The 15,989-nt window shown below is 40.2% G+C and overlaps 1 protein-coding gene across 1 annotated transcript in view; it reads left to right on the forward strand.

Moving 5' to 3' along the window:
- LOC103369093 (leucine-rich repeat-containing protein 16A) overlaps positions 1–15,989 on the forward strand; it is a 103,487-nt gene that overhangs the window by 82,423 nt on the left and 5,075 nt on the right. Inside the window, exons 21-37 of the mRNA XM_008297702.1 lie at positions 692–864; positions 1,836–1,904; positions 3,744–3,837; positions 3,920–4,018; positions 4,587–4,715; positions 4,930–5,061; positions 5,316–5,491; positions 5,630–5,717; positions 5,964–6,104; positions 8,999–9,065; positions 9,162–9,388; positions 9,565–9,674; positions 9,783–10,034; positions 10,123–10,333; positions 12,424–12,460; positions 12,702–12,965; positions 14,143–14,274. Coding sequence (XP_008295924.1) covers positions 692–864; positions 1,836–1,904; positions 3,744–3,837; positions 3,920–4,018; positions 4,587–4,715; positions 4,930–5,061; positions 5,316–5,491; positions 5,630–5,717; positions 5,964–6,104; positions 8,999–9,065; positions 9,162–9,388; positions 9,565–9,674; positions 9,783–10,034; positions 10,123–10,333; positions 12,424–12,460; positions 12,702–12,965; positions 14,143–14,274 — 2,401 coding nt within the window. The remainder of the gene's footprint in view (positions 1–691; positions 865–1,835; positions 1,905–3,743; positions 3,838–3,919; positions 4,019–4,586; positions 4,716–4,929; positions 5,062–5,315; positions 5,492–5,629; positions 5,718–5,963; positions 6,105–8,998; positions 9,066–9,161; positions 9,389–9,564; positions 9,675–9,782; positions 10,035–10,122; positions 10,334–12,423; positions 12,461–12,701; positions 12,966–14,142; positions 14,275–15,989) is intronic.

Here is a 15,989-nt window from a genome sequence, read left to right on the forward strand (position 1 = left end):
TAAATCATAAAATAGGTAGGCAGATAAAAACACACTTTGGTGTACAAAAATGAACAGTGTTGGAAAAGGTGAAAACATTTGTTATATATTTTAATATCTAATAAATCTAGAAATAAAAAATAGTTTAAAGGACGTTAAAATTAAGATACAAAATCAAGAAAGCATGTACTTGAAAGAGATGAGTGATTCCACCGACCTGAGTTCCTCGAGCAGATCCATCCAGAACCTCATGACCAAAGAGACAAAAGACGTCTGCAGAAGGATCTCAAAGTGCATAGAGAGTATGTGAAACTGAACAAAATCTTAAAATCTGTCCTACAACATGCTGGGAGCCAGTTGAAGAGGCTGAATTGGGAGTGATTGTGTTTTTTGGTTCTGGGAGGTAGAAGGGCTGATGTATAATCCAGGCGTGATGAGATAAAGTGTTTAAAATGGACTCTGTGTCTTTAAAAGTTGAGATAAATCCAATTTCGAAATATTTTTAAGATGATAAAGGAATGATTTGACAAGGTTTGTGGCGCTCAAAACGTAGATTACATTCAAGCCAGAAGCCTCGATTTAAAGACCCACAAGGAAACCAACCTTTGCTACAACCAAACAACAAGAGTCTCAGTATTTCACCCCTTGTTCTCCTAAAACACTCCAATTGTCAACACCTTCTCTTCCCCCTGTTCCCCTCCTCTGCCTCCAGCCCCTCACCTCTCTGTCTCTGGCCGACTCCAGACTGAAGAGTGATCTGACCATCGTTCTGAACGCTCTCGGCAGCAACTCTTCGCTCACCAGACTGGACATCAGCGGGAACGCTATGGGGGACATGGGGGCCAAGATGCTGGCCAAAGCCCTGCAGATCAACTCCAAACTCAGGTACTGTGTGTTCAGGCTACTGCAGATACTGCTGTCATGTCAATTTGTAGTAAAGTGTATATTAACAATTCTGTGTTCTACTACCAGGACATGTGATATATTACCATAGTGTGTTTTACTGTATTCGGCATCCATTCATCATGTTGTGAGTTTATACATGAGCATTCCATGTTCAAGTGGTTAATGTATACATTAGTAGACACTTAAATCTGCTTCCACATTGTATTATAAACTATTTATTATATGATTATACTGTATATGGCTTCTACAAAACAGTTCTTATGAATGTCCTGATGGTAGATCAAAGAAATTATTGCATCACTTGATTTTAAAGACATTACATTTGAATATGACTGTTTCATTTTCACATCCAAAGCTTATGCTTAAGTTTGCCCAAGGATTTCTTAGCAGTAATGTCATTGTCATTTTAACCTGAAATCTGTGGAATCACAGAAGTGCCATAATAAAAATAAATATGTTAAAAAATAAGGAAATAAAGATGTAAATATAAAGATGAATAAATAAAACAATTAAAAATAAATAAATACATTAAAAAACTATGGAAATATGAAGGTACATTTTGTCTTTGCTTTTCCTTTTTCCCTTTGCTTTTTCCTTTTGCTTTTCTTTTTTGTTATTTTCTTTTCCTTTTGACTTTTTTTCTTTCTTTTGTCATTGCTTTCTCCATTTTGCCTTTGTTTTTACTTGATGCACTGAGCTGTCAATCAAAGAAGAAAAACAAATGGAAACAGGAAAAGCAAGGAAAATTTACCTTTATATTTCCATTTTTTTATATTCTTTTATTTATTCCTCTTTATATTTATACATTTATTTCCTTTTTTTTTTAACAGATTTATTTTCTCTTATGGCACTCCTGTGATTCCATAGAACCAATGCATGTATGTTTTTAAGAAAGTAGATGGTGATCAAAATGTTCTAACTTAATGACTTGTTGTGCTGGTTCTGTGCAGGACTGTGATCTGGGATAAGAACAACACCAGCCCTCAGGGTCTGCAGGATGTAGCAGCTGCTCTGGAGAAGTAAGTCCCTCTGTTCTGCATGTAAATACGAGCGTCTGTTGATCACTGCTGGTGTTTTACTGGATCCAGATGAGATGCTGCAAATCAGCGAATTTCACTGTTGATTCTAAAATATGAATGAAAATGACTGAAGCGATGGATGTGCGGTTAGCTGCTGCAGACGTCTTTTTGCTTTGTGCTGAGCAAGAGGAAACCTTGAGGTGTTCAAACAGGAAGGATAGAAGAAGAGAGGAAGGAAGGCGCAGAGGGGAAAGTGACAAAACAGGGAACACAACAAAGACACATGAGGAAATATGCTGAGGAAGGGAAAGGAAGAGCGCGCAAACAGATTAAGAGACTAAACAAATCAGATTTTTGTCTCCTGTATCTTCCTGCCGTAGATGTGAACGTTCAATTTTCTGTGCATGATTGTGTAGCGACATGTGAATCAAATGGAATTTGCTTCTGGGCCGCGACTGTACATCCACCCTGTTCCTCTCTCTCATCTTTTCTCTGAGTTTATCATATTCTCCCGGCAGCACATCTCCCCGTTTCCCCTCCTGAGTCTCTGTATTGCATTATTGAAGCTCCTTTTTTTTTCTTCCTCCTGATCTCCGTTCAGTTCAGCAGAGCAGCGTTGCGTGTTTTTGTTCCCTTAACTCAATTTCCTCATGTCTCTTGTGTTCTTCTTTAAAGATATTTTTCTGATGCAAAAGAATGTACATTTGCACATTTTCACGTAAACAGATAAAACACACAAAGTCTCCAATATTCAGCTGCACATAAACGCTATCTGAGAGTGCTGATGGTGGTTTGGAGGAACACAAAGAACTGGACTGTTCTCAGAGCAGATTTATCAGGTGAAGGCAGGAGGCAGAAAAGCAGACGGACTCCTACAGCAGCCAAATGTTTGTTACTGAAAGAAGCACAGTGTTTCTTACTCTAGCGCTTCATTGTCTGTTTGTCATGATGCTTGACACATATGGGTGACAATGAACTGGTTTGCCTTTGAGGTTTAAAGCAGCATCTCACTCTAACTCTCTTGACTTTATTTACTGCATGTCGCCTCAGATATCTGCTCCCTCATTTCCTGTCTCAATCTAATTAAGGGAAAGGGGGAAAAAAAGATCTACCAAAGAGTGATTGTGTACTGCTTGTTAAAGCTTTGTTTATGTTCCAAACAGGCATAAAACAATCATCTCATTGAAATTTTCCTTCTGCATTATGTCACCCCATTTGTTCTCAGTACTTTTTAACTGGTTTAAATGGCTTTCAAGGACCAGTTCCGCCCATGTAATGCATATTTTCATTTCCAATCCATCAAACTGACTTGATTTCATTTCTAAGAGTATATTTTAAACACCGTATTTTGGAGGATAATTGTTAGAGATCATTCCTTTATTATAAAACTAATCTGTAAATCAGTTACAGTCTAGTTTCCAAGTGTAAAGAAGCAAACCAAACATACAGCCTAAACAGCAGAGACGATACTGTAGTATTTTCTGTAATCATAAATGTTATGCTGTAATCTGCAAACGTTTCTTTAGTTGCAATGATTTGGTTGCAAGAAACAGAAATGTTGTGTATTTGCACATTGTGACTATTTGACCAGATAGAAGCAGGTATGAGCTGATGTAAACTGATCAAAACCGTGGGCTCCATTAATGATTTTTTTTGCACATGATCACATTATGACACCTGTTATTGGGAACCTAAACCTCTTCAGATGCATCATGTTGCTTAGTATTGATTAAAATACAGTGTTTTTCTCCTGTTTCTTTACATCTCTACACTTGTCTTTCCCCCTTTTCTCTGTAATGTGAACTAACTGTGGAATATTGTCCTCTGTGTGTCCATCAGGAACTTCACCATTCGGTTCATGCCCATCCCCATCATCGATGCCTCGCAGGCTCTGAAGGCGAGTCCTGAGAAAACAGAGGACGCCCTGCTGAAGGTAACCAAATCCTCCCATCTGTCAGTTTTAAATGGTCGTCCCCATGGTTTACTGTGACATCAGCTTTGTGTTTCCTCCCCAGATTGAGAATTATTTGTACAGGAACCACGAAACCAGAAAATACCTTCAGGAACAGGCCTATCGGCTGCAGCAGGGCATCGTGACCACAACCACACAGCAGGTGTGTACACAAACGGAGACAGACACACTGTTATCACTGACTGTGATCTGTTTGTTTTAAAATGAATAATTGTTCATTCAGTTGAATAGACGGTGAACTAGACAAAGCGTATGAACTGCACTGTTATCGTCTTTGAAAAGGTCAAGTGGGAGTTTGCTCTTGTTTTGGGAAAATATCATGTTTTCACAGATGTAGACTTTGTTCCATCTGTCCTTTCACTCAGTATGATGACGAGAGCATTTTGCTTTTCTTTTTCTGTTTTTCAGTTCATTGATATTCAGTTTCGACCAAACTATTTTTGTCATTGCCTCCTGAAATGTACAGCCACTAGAGTGATTATCTGGCTGGTTAATATTCAGTTAGTTTGCACAAAGTATCACATATAATCGAACAAACTAATACTAGCCGTTACCTGTTGTTAGATGCTAAATTTATGTTGGTCCTGAATTAATGCCACATCAGTCCTACCTCAGTCTATGTCCCCAGCGATACTAAATGGAGTCAGGAAACTATCTGCTGAGCCTTTGACATGCACAGACTGTGACGTCTTGTTGTTTTTGTCCTGCAGATGATTGACAGGATCTGTGTGAAGGTGCAGGATCACCTGAACTCTCTGAGGAACTCTGAGACAGACGTCATTGTGGAAGATGTCAGGTCAGCAGAGAACCTCATCAAGGATGCCAGAAACTCTAAAACGGTGAGGAACTGACTTAAAATGTCGGATGTGTAATTTAATTTTGGATGATCATCACTAATTTAGTGATACAGTATATACTGAAAACATTTTAATACTGCTACTACAGGAGTCTACATTTCTTTATGTCATTCAGAGCAGAAATCTGATTGCTGACATGTTGTTTGTTCTCCTTGTGTGTAATAATTTCCTCCTCTTCCTTTCTGTGTGTTCTCAGCTGCTTCCCAACCTCTACCACCTGGGATCAGCATCCAGAGAGGAGGTGAACAGCTCATCAGTGGGTCCCATCCAGGAGAAACTGGAGTCCATGGCTGGAGAGGTGACCACTGTCATGGACCAACAACTGCAGGTAGTATTCTAACCTTTATAGATAGTTCAGTTACATCTTCTTTTTCAACTCAAATCTGTCTCCAAGCAGCCATTTTCTGTATTATGTATATTTTATGCATGAATACAATTTAAACAGGTCAGTTTCAAGGTTGCTGCTTGATTTTATATCAACACAACCAATGCGTTACACGTAATATAACAAGGTTTAAGTCAGTGTGGCTTCATCAGATCAGTATATCGGGAGTTATCAGACTCATTCTTTTCTTACCCCAGACTCTGTTGGAATCTATGGTGGACACAGCAGAGTCTCTGTGTCCTCATGTGATGAAGAGGAGTAATCTTCGTCCAGAGCTAATGAAGGCCAGTTCATCCAAGATGGTTGTTCCTAAAAGCTTTGTTGCCAAAACCCTCCTGGAGCAGTCTGGGGTGGATATTATCAACAAGATCAGGTGGGTTTCAGGTTACGTTGGGCATTGAGTATTTGTAAGTGTTTGGGTTTCTGAAAAAACAAGATTTGATATGCTTGTATTTGGTTCTGTTGTGTAATTAATTAACCAGCACCTCTTTCTTTGCTCTCTCTCTGTCAGTGAGGTGAAACTGAGTCTAGCATCCTTTCTGTCAGATCGCATTGTTGATGAGATTTTGGAGGCTCTCTCCACATCTCAACACACACTGGTAAGATTCTCATCAAACAGTAAACACCCACTGATTCACCCACAATAGCTGTTAATTTGGCTTATTCAGTTTCTGCAAATATTGCTTCAGTTCTGAACAACCACACCAGAAAATTCTGTATTTTTTCCTCCATTAACTTCCTCTCATCCCATCTTATTGCCCTTCCTCTCTCCTCACACATCTTCTTCTCCTCCTCTCACCTTTTCTTTCTTCAAACCTTTTTCTATTTCTTTCCTGTCCTCACAGGCAGACCATCTGGTCCGCCGAGGCCGCCCTCTGATGCAGCAGGAGTCGGTGGATCTCGACGTCCCGGAGGAGAAGATTCCTAAACGGGCATCGACCGAGATACTGGAGGCCGAGAGGCTCGAAGATCTGGAAACATGTATGGTAGGTAATAGTGAACATGGGGTGTGTCTGCAGGTTGGAGCTTTAACCGTCTGTTGACTTAACGCGGCAGCAATGAGCGTGGATTTGAACAAAAGGTAAAAGTTCAGTGATCAGTATCGGCAACAAGGCTACAGAATTGTTCATGAACTTCCTTAACGATAGAACCCACTTTGTTGATAAGTATGGAGTTCTTTAAGAGAGTCCACGAAGGATCCGCGTTCTGTCTTCTGTTTTTATAAATGCTATAAGGCAAAGCACATTTTTATGCAGATGACACACTATCGATATTGTATTGATATTGGCAAGAGTCCTTTGTGTACACTTGCTGTCACACCTGTTGTAAATTTGAAAAATTTAAAATATGCCCAGAAAAGTCAATCACTAACTGATTAATAGATCTTATAATTTAAGCAGTCATTCATGATATTGCCAGCAAAGCTACAGACACACATTATGGGCCATGAAAGCATAATTGATATAGACTAGGTTTCATACATGTGCACTAGCCGTTGGTCATCAAGCATCACAAAAGACTTCATCATGGTGCTTCTTTACAGCTAAACTCACACAATGCTCTCCCAGAGGTGCCCTCCCTCTCTGGTCACTACAGTGTTAAACAGCCCCACCTGCTGGCGAAAGTAGGCACCAGCATTCGGAACACACTACAGCTTATTGATTTCAAATATGTACCTGAGGAGTGTATTTGTTAATCATGAGCTGGATTTTGTTAGCTTGAAATGTTTTGGAGTGTCTAGCTTACTATGGAGGTAAATTTGTTGGCAAAAATAGATGTTTGAAGTGATCGAACGGTGGAAAATTGCCAGTGCAGTCTGCAGTTGATGAAAGCAGCATGTTTTCTGTCCTCTGGTCTCTGTACTGTTCCCTTTTTAATCTTCTGTTCCCCACCGTCCTCTCCGTCTCCTTCCCAGCCGCATGGTCGTCTCTTTCATTTTCCTCTCTTTGTCTTCATTAGGCCTTACTGTGTGTTGTTTTCCTTTCTCTTCAATCTTTTCCTCTCTTTTCTACCTGTGCTCCATGGAGATTCTGTGCTGCAGCGTAAGTAATTCTGTCCCGCCATCTCCTCCTCTCTATCCACTTTACTATTGTCTCACTTTACTTTCCCTTTTATGTATCTCTTCACTGTGCATGCTAGTTATACAGTCCTGTGTAACTTTTTCTACAGTTGAATCTTTTTAAAAAGTAGTAAAGGCAACTACTTTTTTACTGTTTTTTATCTTGGCAGTGTGACTATAGTAGGACACATAGTTCTTTATCTATCCTTCCTCCTGTCTTTGAATAATTTTTACACTATATTTTGCCACACTGCACTGCTCCTCGTCATTACACGCACTGTCTGTCATCACCAGTTTGTAAATGTGGATCACGGTTATAATAATAAGCCTCAGGGTGACACATTCTACCAGTGAAATAAGCTGTTTGTTGCTTCGTAACCCCAACAGCTGTCCCAGTTCTGTCACTAAGTTACAGGAACGGATAAATAATGGGGAAAGCACTTTATGAATTCACTGTTGTGCCTCGTAACCCTGTTTGAAAAACACTCAGCTGATACTTTATTTGTTAGCTGAGCTCTTGAGCTATAAAAAAAAAGAAACCAAACAAGTATGCAAACTTTTTCAAAATCAAAAAGCCCACGCTGTGCTGAAGAAAAAAAAAATGCCAGTTACGGAATTTATCGAATTTGTTCTCCAGTAGGAGATCAGAGGGGTGTACTATGCAGTGAAATTAATAAGTCAGCGAGGTGTGTTTAGCCGAAAGCAGTGTCTTTCAACCTGTTGAAAATTCAGCTGCACAGCTAGCCTACTTATGCTCAGAGTTTTGGATTTATGTCGCCTCTCAGGAGCACCAGCCTTTCACTAATTCTTCTCCTGATTTTCTCCATGAAAGATACAAATTCTCAGCTTAAGGAATACGTTGTATTTGCAAACCTGAAGCTACCGTAATGGCACTGTATGTGTGACATGGAAACTACATGCATTCTGTTGATGATGAGGAAAATGCATTCATACTGTATGTTTATAATGTTGAGTCCTATTTTGCTGCAAAGTCCCTTTCACACCACTGGTGCTGCAGCTAAAAGAGCACTGATTAGAAACGAGATTAGTTTTGAATCAATCACAGGAAATATTTAATCATTCACAATAATTTTACTTTAATTTGCCCAAAAATGCAAGTAATGTACCTTTATTATGACACTTAAAGAGCTTTTAATGTACAACTGTCACACTAGAAAAAAAACAGTTTCACTGAGTGCTAATTGTTTTTTTTATCAAAATCTGTTCCAGTTTTTGGTAAGGTGCACAGTGTGTGACGGAGAAATCCTGAGTTAACAAAGAAAGTTGATAACTATCATTGTGCACATTGGGTTTTAGGTTTTAGTAAGCCAGCTAACGCAAAGAAAACCTGGCTATGTCGAACTTGCTTCTTAGTACACTCCTCTGAGGGAAATGGAAACCAGAACCCTGGAGGGTAAAAGCACAAGAAGTTCTTGTGTTATTAATCGGCCACCTTAGCTTAAACTGCAGGAATTGCAGAAATCGTATCTAAGCTACTGTTAATAACTTACATGTTTTTTATAAATTCAGAACTGACTTCCATTGATGTGACAGATTAAATGATGGTTGGTCATAATGCAAACCATCAGACTATTACACCTTGTATGTTTGCAACATACAACCTAACAGCTCAGTTGTTGCTTTTTGACAAATACTGATTGTTCTTTTGTTTAGAGGGACATTACTTTTATTTTGCGAATGCACACACAGTTGCTCAAAGACGTCTAAAGCCTTCAATGTTTAATGGACCAGTTGTGATTTGTAGAAATTTGAATTTTTGTTCACAGTTGCCAAAACATCTTTATTTGTTCCTTTCTTCAGATGACTCCTAAATCCAAAAGGAAAAGCATCCATAGCAGAATGCTGCGGCCAGTGTCCCGTGCCTTCGGTAAGGTTTTTATCATATTTTCTCACTATTGATCCACCTTTGACTTGAGGTCAAATGAGAGCACACTTATGATCTTATCAAATTACAAACCTACAGAGATGGAGTTTGACCTTGACAAGGCCCTGGAGGACGTCCCCCTTCACATGGAGGACTCTTCAGCATCTTCTCACACTCCGCCTACTCCATCTTTGGTCCATCTCAAGCTGGAGCATCGTCCTTCAGGAGGAATGGTAGAGCTGCCATCTGAAGAAGAGAAAAAGCTGCAGCACTTCACCAAACTACGACCGCGGAGGAACAAAAAAACACATTCCAGCAAAGTACCTGTGAGTAAAGCATCGCTGGTTCAAAATGGGTTTGAGACATTCATGGCCCCAGAAGAGGTGGACTTACAGCTACCTGCAAAGTAAACTTAAACTGGAAAGATTTGTAGTCATAGTCCAGTCATGAAATGCCAGTTGATCCAGAAAAAAACATCCAATTGTCCACCCCTTTCTTTCAGCAAATCAGCAGCACTGCATCTCAAGATGGGGAACAGAACGGCCTCATGGGAAGAGTGGACGAGGGAGTGGATGAGTTCTTCTCTAAAAAAGTCACCAAGATGGATTCCAAGTAAGGATTATGCTCCATTTGTATCTTCCTCATGAAGAACTGTCCTTTTTTTCCCCCCAATAAAAATGTACTGAAAGTGCTTCTATCTCTTGTTCTGTCACTTGTCAGACGTTCCAAGGGTTCAGACTCTCAGGATGGAGAGAAGAAGAAGAGTAAAGGAGGATTTCTAAACCTCATCAAACGATCTTCCAAATCTGATAAATCAGACAAATCGGATAAGTCAGAGAAAAACCAGGCGGCCGCGGCATCCTCTGGTCCATCTTCCGCCTCTGGAGTCTCTGCAGCTGCATCCAGCATCCCCGAGGAGCCGTCCTCTCCAAAGGTGGCAGTGAAGAGTCCGGCACCGGAGCCAAAGTCAAGGTAGAGATGAACACTGAAAATCAGAATTATGTCTTTTGTACCTCTGTATTCACATAATCCTCAGTGACAGTTTCTATCTCCACTCCAGAGACGCCTCCAGTCGCTCTCAGCCCACCGACTACAGCAGCAGCTCGGATCGGTCCGAGGAACTGAGGACACCAGACTCCATAGATGAACCCTGGGAGGGTTCAGACGGCAGGGGGAGTCCTCAGGGAGGGAGGCGGTACCCCGGGGTGCAGATGATGGGCAGCGGCCTGCTGGCAGAGATGAAGGCCAAGCAGGAGAGGAGAGCACACAAGGTAGAGTGATGCTGTTGAAACCCAAAACACTGGAGTCACAGGAAAATATGGGAAAGTTAGCAAAAATGAGAGGTAGCGGCATACGACAATGTACATGTCCCTGATTATAACCTTAAAAGATGATAATAAATACAGTGTACGCCGCCACAGTATGATGTGTTTCATCTCCTAAATGAAAGTTGTTTAGACTCTAGACTTCCATCTATATATTCTTCTTTACAAATGCAGAAGCCTCTTGGATGAGAGTTGAAATGTCTTCAGGAACCTTAAAGAGAAGGGTGAGGTTAGGGTCAGGGTTGGGGCTGTCCAAGGGTCATCCAAAAGGTTTCTTCAGAACTAAGAGTTGAAACTTCTTCAAGAACTTTGAAGAGAAGTTCCTTTTTTTCCTGAAGCTCCAAGGATTACCGTGACCTCAATGACTGATCAGCTACACAGACAACGAAGGAAATCAGCTCTTAAAAATGATTAAACCGGAGACACCAGAAGATTTTTTCCATGTCAAAAAAATGTAATTTATTTTTAGCCGTTTAAGTGAACAATAAAAGAAGATGGCAAGTAAATGTGCTGCATTTTACATTCAGATGCCACTGGGGCACCTGCAGCAACACATACTCCTCTTTTCACGTTTAACTTATAGCCAGAAAGGTTGAGTACAAAGCAAAAAATAATCCAGCTGTAACCATTATCCCACGCTAGCATTATAAAATACACTGAATGGCCAGAACAAGCTGCTGTCAACTCGAGAAATGTCAGCTTCACTTGACCTTTCTCGCCTTTGTCCTATTAATAACTGTTCCACTGTGATCCATGTGGTCCACTCGAGTCTGTAGCAGCAGTAGAGACACTCATATTGAGCTGAAATGAAACAAGTTAACATATATAGTAAATGCTTCTGTATCTTTACATGTCAAATAGCTGTTTTCTGCTCTATTCATGCTGTATTTATGTTCCAAATCTAGTCACATTTAAAGGAGAATGACAAACTAAGGGTAAAGGTATGATCACAGTGACATGACGGTGAACTAGAGGGAGATGCTTGTTTAAACGAGGACACTCTTGTTTTTGGGATAAATCGCTGCAGGTGTTCAGCCTCCACCTGTCAAAGCTGGTTTGTTCAACACTCAGGAGGTGTTGGTTTCCAGCTGTGAGAAAATGTAAAATAAGAAGCATCTACCATCACAGGCAGGAAAAAATGCTGAGACTCTCTGTCTTCAGGCTGCACATGACAACATGTCAGCACAAAAACAACACAAACAAGCCGGATTCTCTACCAGACAGCAGCAAGGGGAGGAAGGTATATGGAAACATGACAGAATAAAGGCTATTTTGCCACAAATTCACTAAATCACAAGCGTTTCAGTTGTCACATCTCTTGTCTTTCCTACTTTGACTTATTTCCTCGAAAGCATATAAGAAAATACAAAGAGGAAATCTAAAAATAGGAAATAAATCCTACACATGCACAGATTTTAATAAGGCCAATAACTGTATTTGTGCTATGTAGGGCTTCGGTTTGTGTCTGCACAACTTTAAACGGTGCTTGGCTGCGTTCGCTCCGATTATGATCAGCCCCTAACTAGTCATAACAGACTGTGCATGTGTAAGAGGTTTATGGTGTTCGCGGCATTAGGGGGGTTTTCTGACCTCGTATCAGTTGCACTAAAGCTTCTCCTGCCATCTGCTTGTTCTGGCTGCCTTCCAGGTGTGTGTGTGTGTGTGAGTGTGTGTGCAGGTATAATGGAGAGAGCCAATCAGGAAGGAGGTCATTAATGCAAAGCTGAGTGCCTGATTTTTTAGGAAGGACAGCGCCCCCTTGTGTTTATATGTTGTTATAAAGGGGACGTGCTTTTCTTCAGTCACTGGAAGAATAAAAGATTAAAATTAATATATATATATATAATTCTATGTATATATTTCACTGCAATTTGTAAAATATAAGTGGCCACTTTGTACTGCATCTATATGAGACATATAAGTACATACTTTTTGTGTCCTAAAATGAAGTAGTCCAAGAGAAAAGAAAAAAACAGTTTTTATTATTCTGCAATCACGAGTACTGATCCAACATTTTGTCCTTGTGTCTCCTTCAGTCTTCCAGCCCTGACAGACCTGACAGCAATGCAACAGGTGAGATGTTTAACCTGTTGAGGTAAACATGAAAAGTGTCAGAGAGGAACAATTTTGGATTCAAAACCCTGACAGCTAAATTTCAAACGTAAAGGTTAATGATTCATGCAGAACTACGCTTGTGGCTTTTTCTGAAGCAGCTACTTGTTATTATTTGGGGTTTCTGGTTTGTACCAATATAAACATACATAAAAATCACAATTGTTTTCTTTTTTTTTTTAATGTTTACGTGTCCAAGCAGCCAAGCCGCAGAGCACCGCATCAGAAAGCAGGTCTCCCGGTGGTTCCTTCAACAAACCGGACCCTGCCTCTCCAGAAAAGACGTCACCACGTGGTGAGACTAAGCCTGATCCTGCTCCTCGCATCAGAGCCACATCCTCCTCCAGCTCCCCCGGAGGACCAGTGAGCCCCAAACCACCGGTGCCACAGGGAGCGAAGCCAGCTCTGGCTGCTCGACCCACGATCCCGCAGAAGCCGAGGACCACGAGCAGCAGTAGGAGCATCGGTACTGTCCAAGTCCTGAGGCGAAATTCTGCTTTTGTCCTAGTGATTTTAACATTTTGTCTTCCTGCAACACATCTTTGTTGGTTATTTTAGTTTGTTGACCCTCTGATCCATAAACCGAATAGTTTGAAATGCATGTTAAGAATAAATACATTAAAAATCTACAAAATGACACCATTTGTCAGATTTACAGAATGTATAAACAGAAAGATTTTAAACTTTCTAGAACTTATTGTGAGTGACACACAGATCCATCAGGAAAACTAACAGAGCAGAGCGTTACAATTGTTACTTACTCTACGGGTCCCATTTAAAACTTTGCCAAAAATAAATCAGTCGCCATGAAACTTTTCTATAAAAAACTTAAAATTCTGCATTCCTGTCTGAAACTGTGGAGCCATTAGCGATGATGCTGCAACCAACAGTCACATGACAAAAATTCTTTGACTTTCCGGCTGAACTGCAGGTTGTGTTTCCTGAAAATACAGAAACACATTCAAAACTGTAAGTAATAAAAAATAACTTGTAGAGCCACCATTTTTTTCCAAAAATAAGAAAAACCTTGGGGGGAAAAAAGGTGAATTCAAGTTTTTTTCATTTTTTGAAAAAAAAAATTTAAAAAAAGTCCAACTTTTAGGATTTAACTTATTCTAAAATCATTTTAAATTCTTTCTCCCTCTAGCCATGGTGTTGCTGTTTCCATAGAGGTACGGGGCTTTATATTGTAGTAAAAAAATAAACCTACAGTTAGAAAACGACGACAGAACAAAAAAACACTTCCTTGAAATTCAGAAGTAATGCAAAGCCCTACAAGATATGAGCAGCCTGTACCAGCAGTCTATCATGTCTACAGTGTACAGTACAGTATATTATAAGAGAATCAATATTCAAACGAGTGGTTTCGCAAACATAAACTTTCATCTAATTTCTATCTGCTCCATGTTCAGCCTGACTTGCCAATCAATGATGCAGAGGTCCTCCCACGTTGTTTAGTGATTAACAAATCAATGCACTTTTGCACTCAATGCACAACTAAGAATCCAACAATGAATAGCTGTGTGTGCTACCAGAGGGTTAGAGACACGTACGCAAATTTAATGAAGCAACCCTGTTCTATATTGAAGTGACTGTAAAAAAAAATTGTTTTACATCAGTTTTTCGCTTCATTCTCCACATAGACGAGAGCTCAGATTCACCCTGCAGCGGCAGCTTGTCTCCGAAAGTCACTGTTCTCCCTCCGACACTGAAGAGGGCGCTATCAGAGAAAGACAAGGAGTCGGGAGTCTCCAGCAACAAAACCACTCAGGAAGGTGAGTGTGTCCGAAAATGTGAGAATCATCTTCAGCTGATTAATCCAGTGCAGCAGAAAAATAAAGTCAAGAAAACATCAGCAGCTACTTTTTACTCTGGTGGATGTTTGATGTCAGGGTCAGACAGTGTGTAGGTCTCATGTTTATATTCATCCCATGGAGGCTGCTCTTGTCTGTTGTACGATATGACACAGTGATGGATTCAGGTCACGCTGCCTTTCATCTCTTATGTATTATGTAACAGACATGGTTTTTTTGTACATGTTCCCTTCTTCTTTAGTCTCTTGGTTCTTCAGAGCTTTGATATCTGAAAGCTTTGGCTTCTTGATGTTTTTCCTGTGTTTTGTTAATCCTCAGTAGAAGTTTAATGAAAGTTTATTGATATATTAAGCATGAATAGTGGATGATTCCAGAGAGATTTAAGAGCTTAAAAGACTGACATTCTTCCTCATACTTTAAGATTTTATGATGCCGTGAACTTAACCGTAACATATTAATGACTTCAAGTGATGGAGTTCAGCAAAGAGGGGAAAGAAACTGTCCAAAGGATCTGTTTACATCACAGATCAGAGCAGATCAGAAGCTATTTGGTGGTGGTGTGCACAACAGGATATTTAGTTTTCTCTACACGTTGAAGACGATCAAAAAGGCTCAAGTATTGTGGAGGGGAAAAAAGAATGACAAGCACGAGGTCTGATCGATCGGTTCCATCGCCTATAAAAAAAACAAGAAACAAACCCAATTCAAATTTGACCACTATCCCCTTCGAAGTAGTCGTCCTGTGCAATGATACACTATTCCTAGTGCTCCCGCCATGTTTTGAAGGTTCCCTGGCAGTAACGTTTTGGGCACTTGAAGGAGTGCTTTTGCAATTTCACCATGGGCATCAATCTAACGCAGAGAGCAAAGCAAAACTTGCTAAATTTGACTCCATGTGACTCCTTCATTTTCCCTAAAATGAAATTCAGATTGAAAAGCTTCCCTTTTTCCACAGTGGAGAAGAAGTCACAAAAGATGCTTCATGCTTTTTACAGCGTGGCACTTCCAAGGAGGGTTCCAAACATGGCAGGAGCACTGGGAGCAGTATGGAGCTGCACAAGGGGAATACTTCAAAAAACAGCCACATTTAGGTTAGGTTCAGGTACCGAAGGTCCTAATGAGCAGGTCTTAGACTATGCTCAGTCAACAAAAACAGATATTCAGACCTTGGACTGTGTTAAAGTGAGGCCATTGATAACTGGGTGTAAGGCTGTGATTGGAGGATGAGCAACCTGTAGCAGCAAACTTTAAATAACACATCTGCAGCCTTTCCAGTTCATATTTGATACCTTTTTTAATTCTGTAGCAGATTTATGTAGGGGTTGATTCTTTCAACCTACCACTGCGCTACTTTTGGATACTTTAGAGAACTGATAAAATACATAAATCAGCATTTGTACCCATATTTCTGATATATTCTGATACGCTAAATTGAAAGCTGCCATGTTGCCCTTCTCTTGACCAATCTGTTATTGAACCATGATACTCAGAGAGCTGAGGCATAAAATGGCAGATTGCCAGTTTACAGATATGATTAGAGAGGTCTGGGCTGTGTCCTAAACATTTAGAAATCGAGCACAAGAGCAGCCTTCTGAGAGGAACTCACAGTACAGACAGTAATCTCTACTCCATCCAAGTGTAGTGTGTTAGTTCTTCTGCTTTATTCTAGATAGTAA

Source organism: Stegastes partitus, unplaced genomic scaffold (genome assembly GCF_000690725.1).
Source record: "Stegastes partitus isolate 25-593 unplaced genomic scaffold, Stegastes_partitus-1.0.2 Scaffold1239, whole genome shotgun sequence".
In the NCBI taxonomy this organism is placed as follows: domain Eukaryota; kingdom Metazoa; phylum Chordata; class Actinopteri; family Pomacentridae; genus Stegastes; species Stegastes partitus.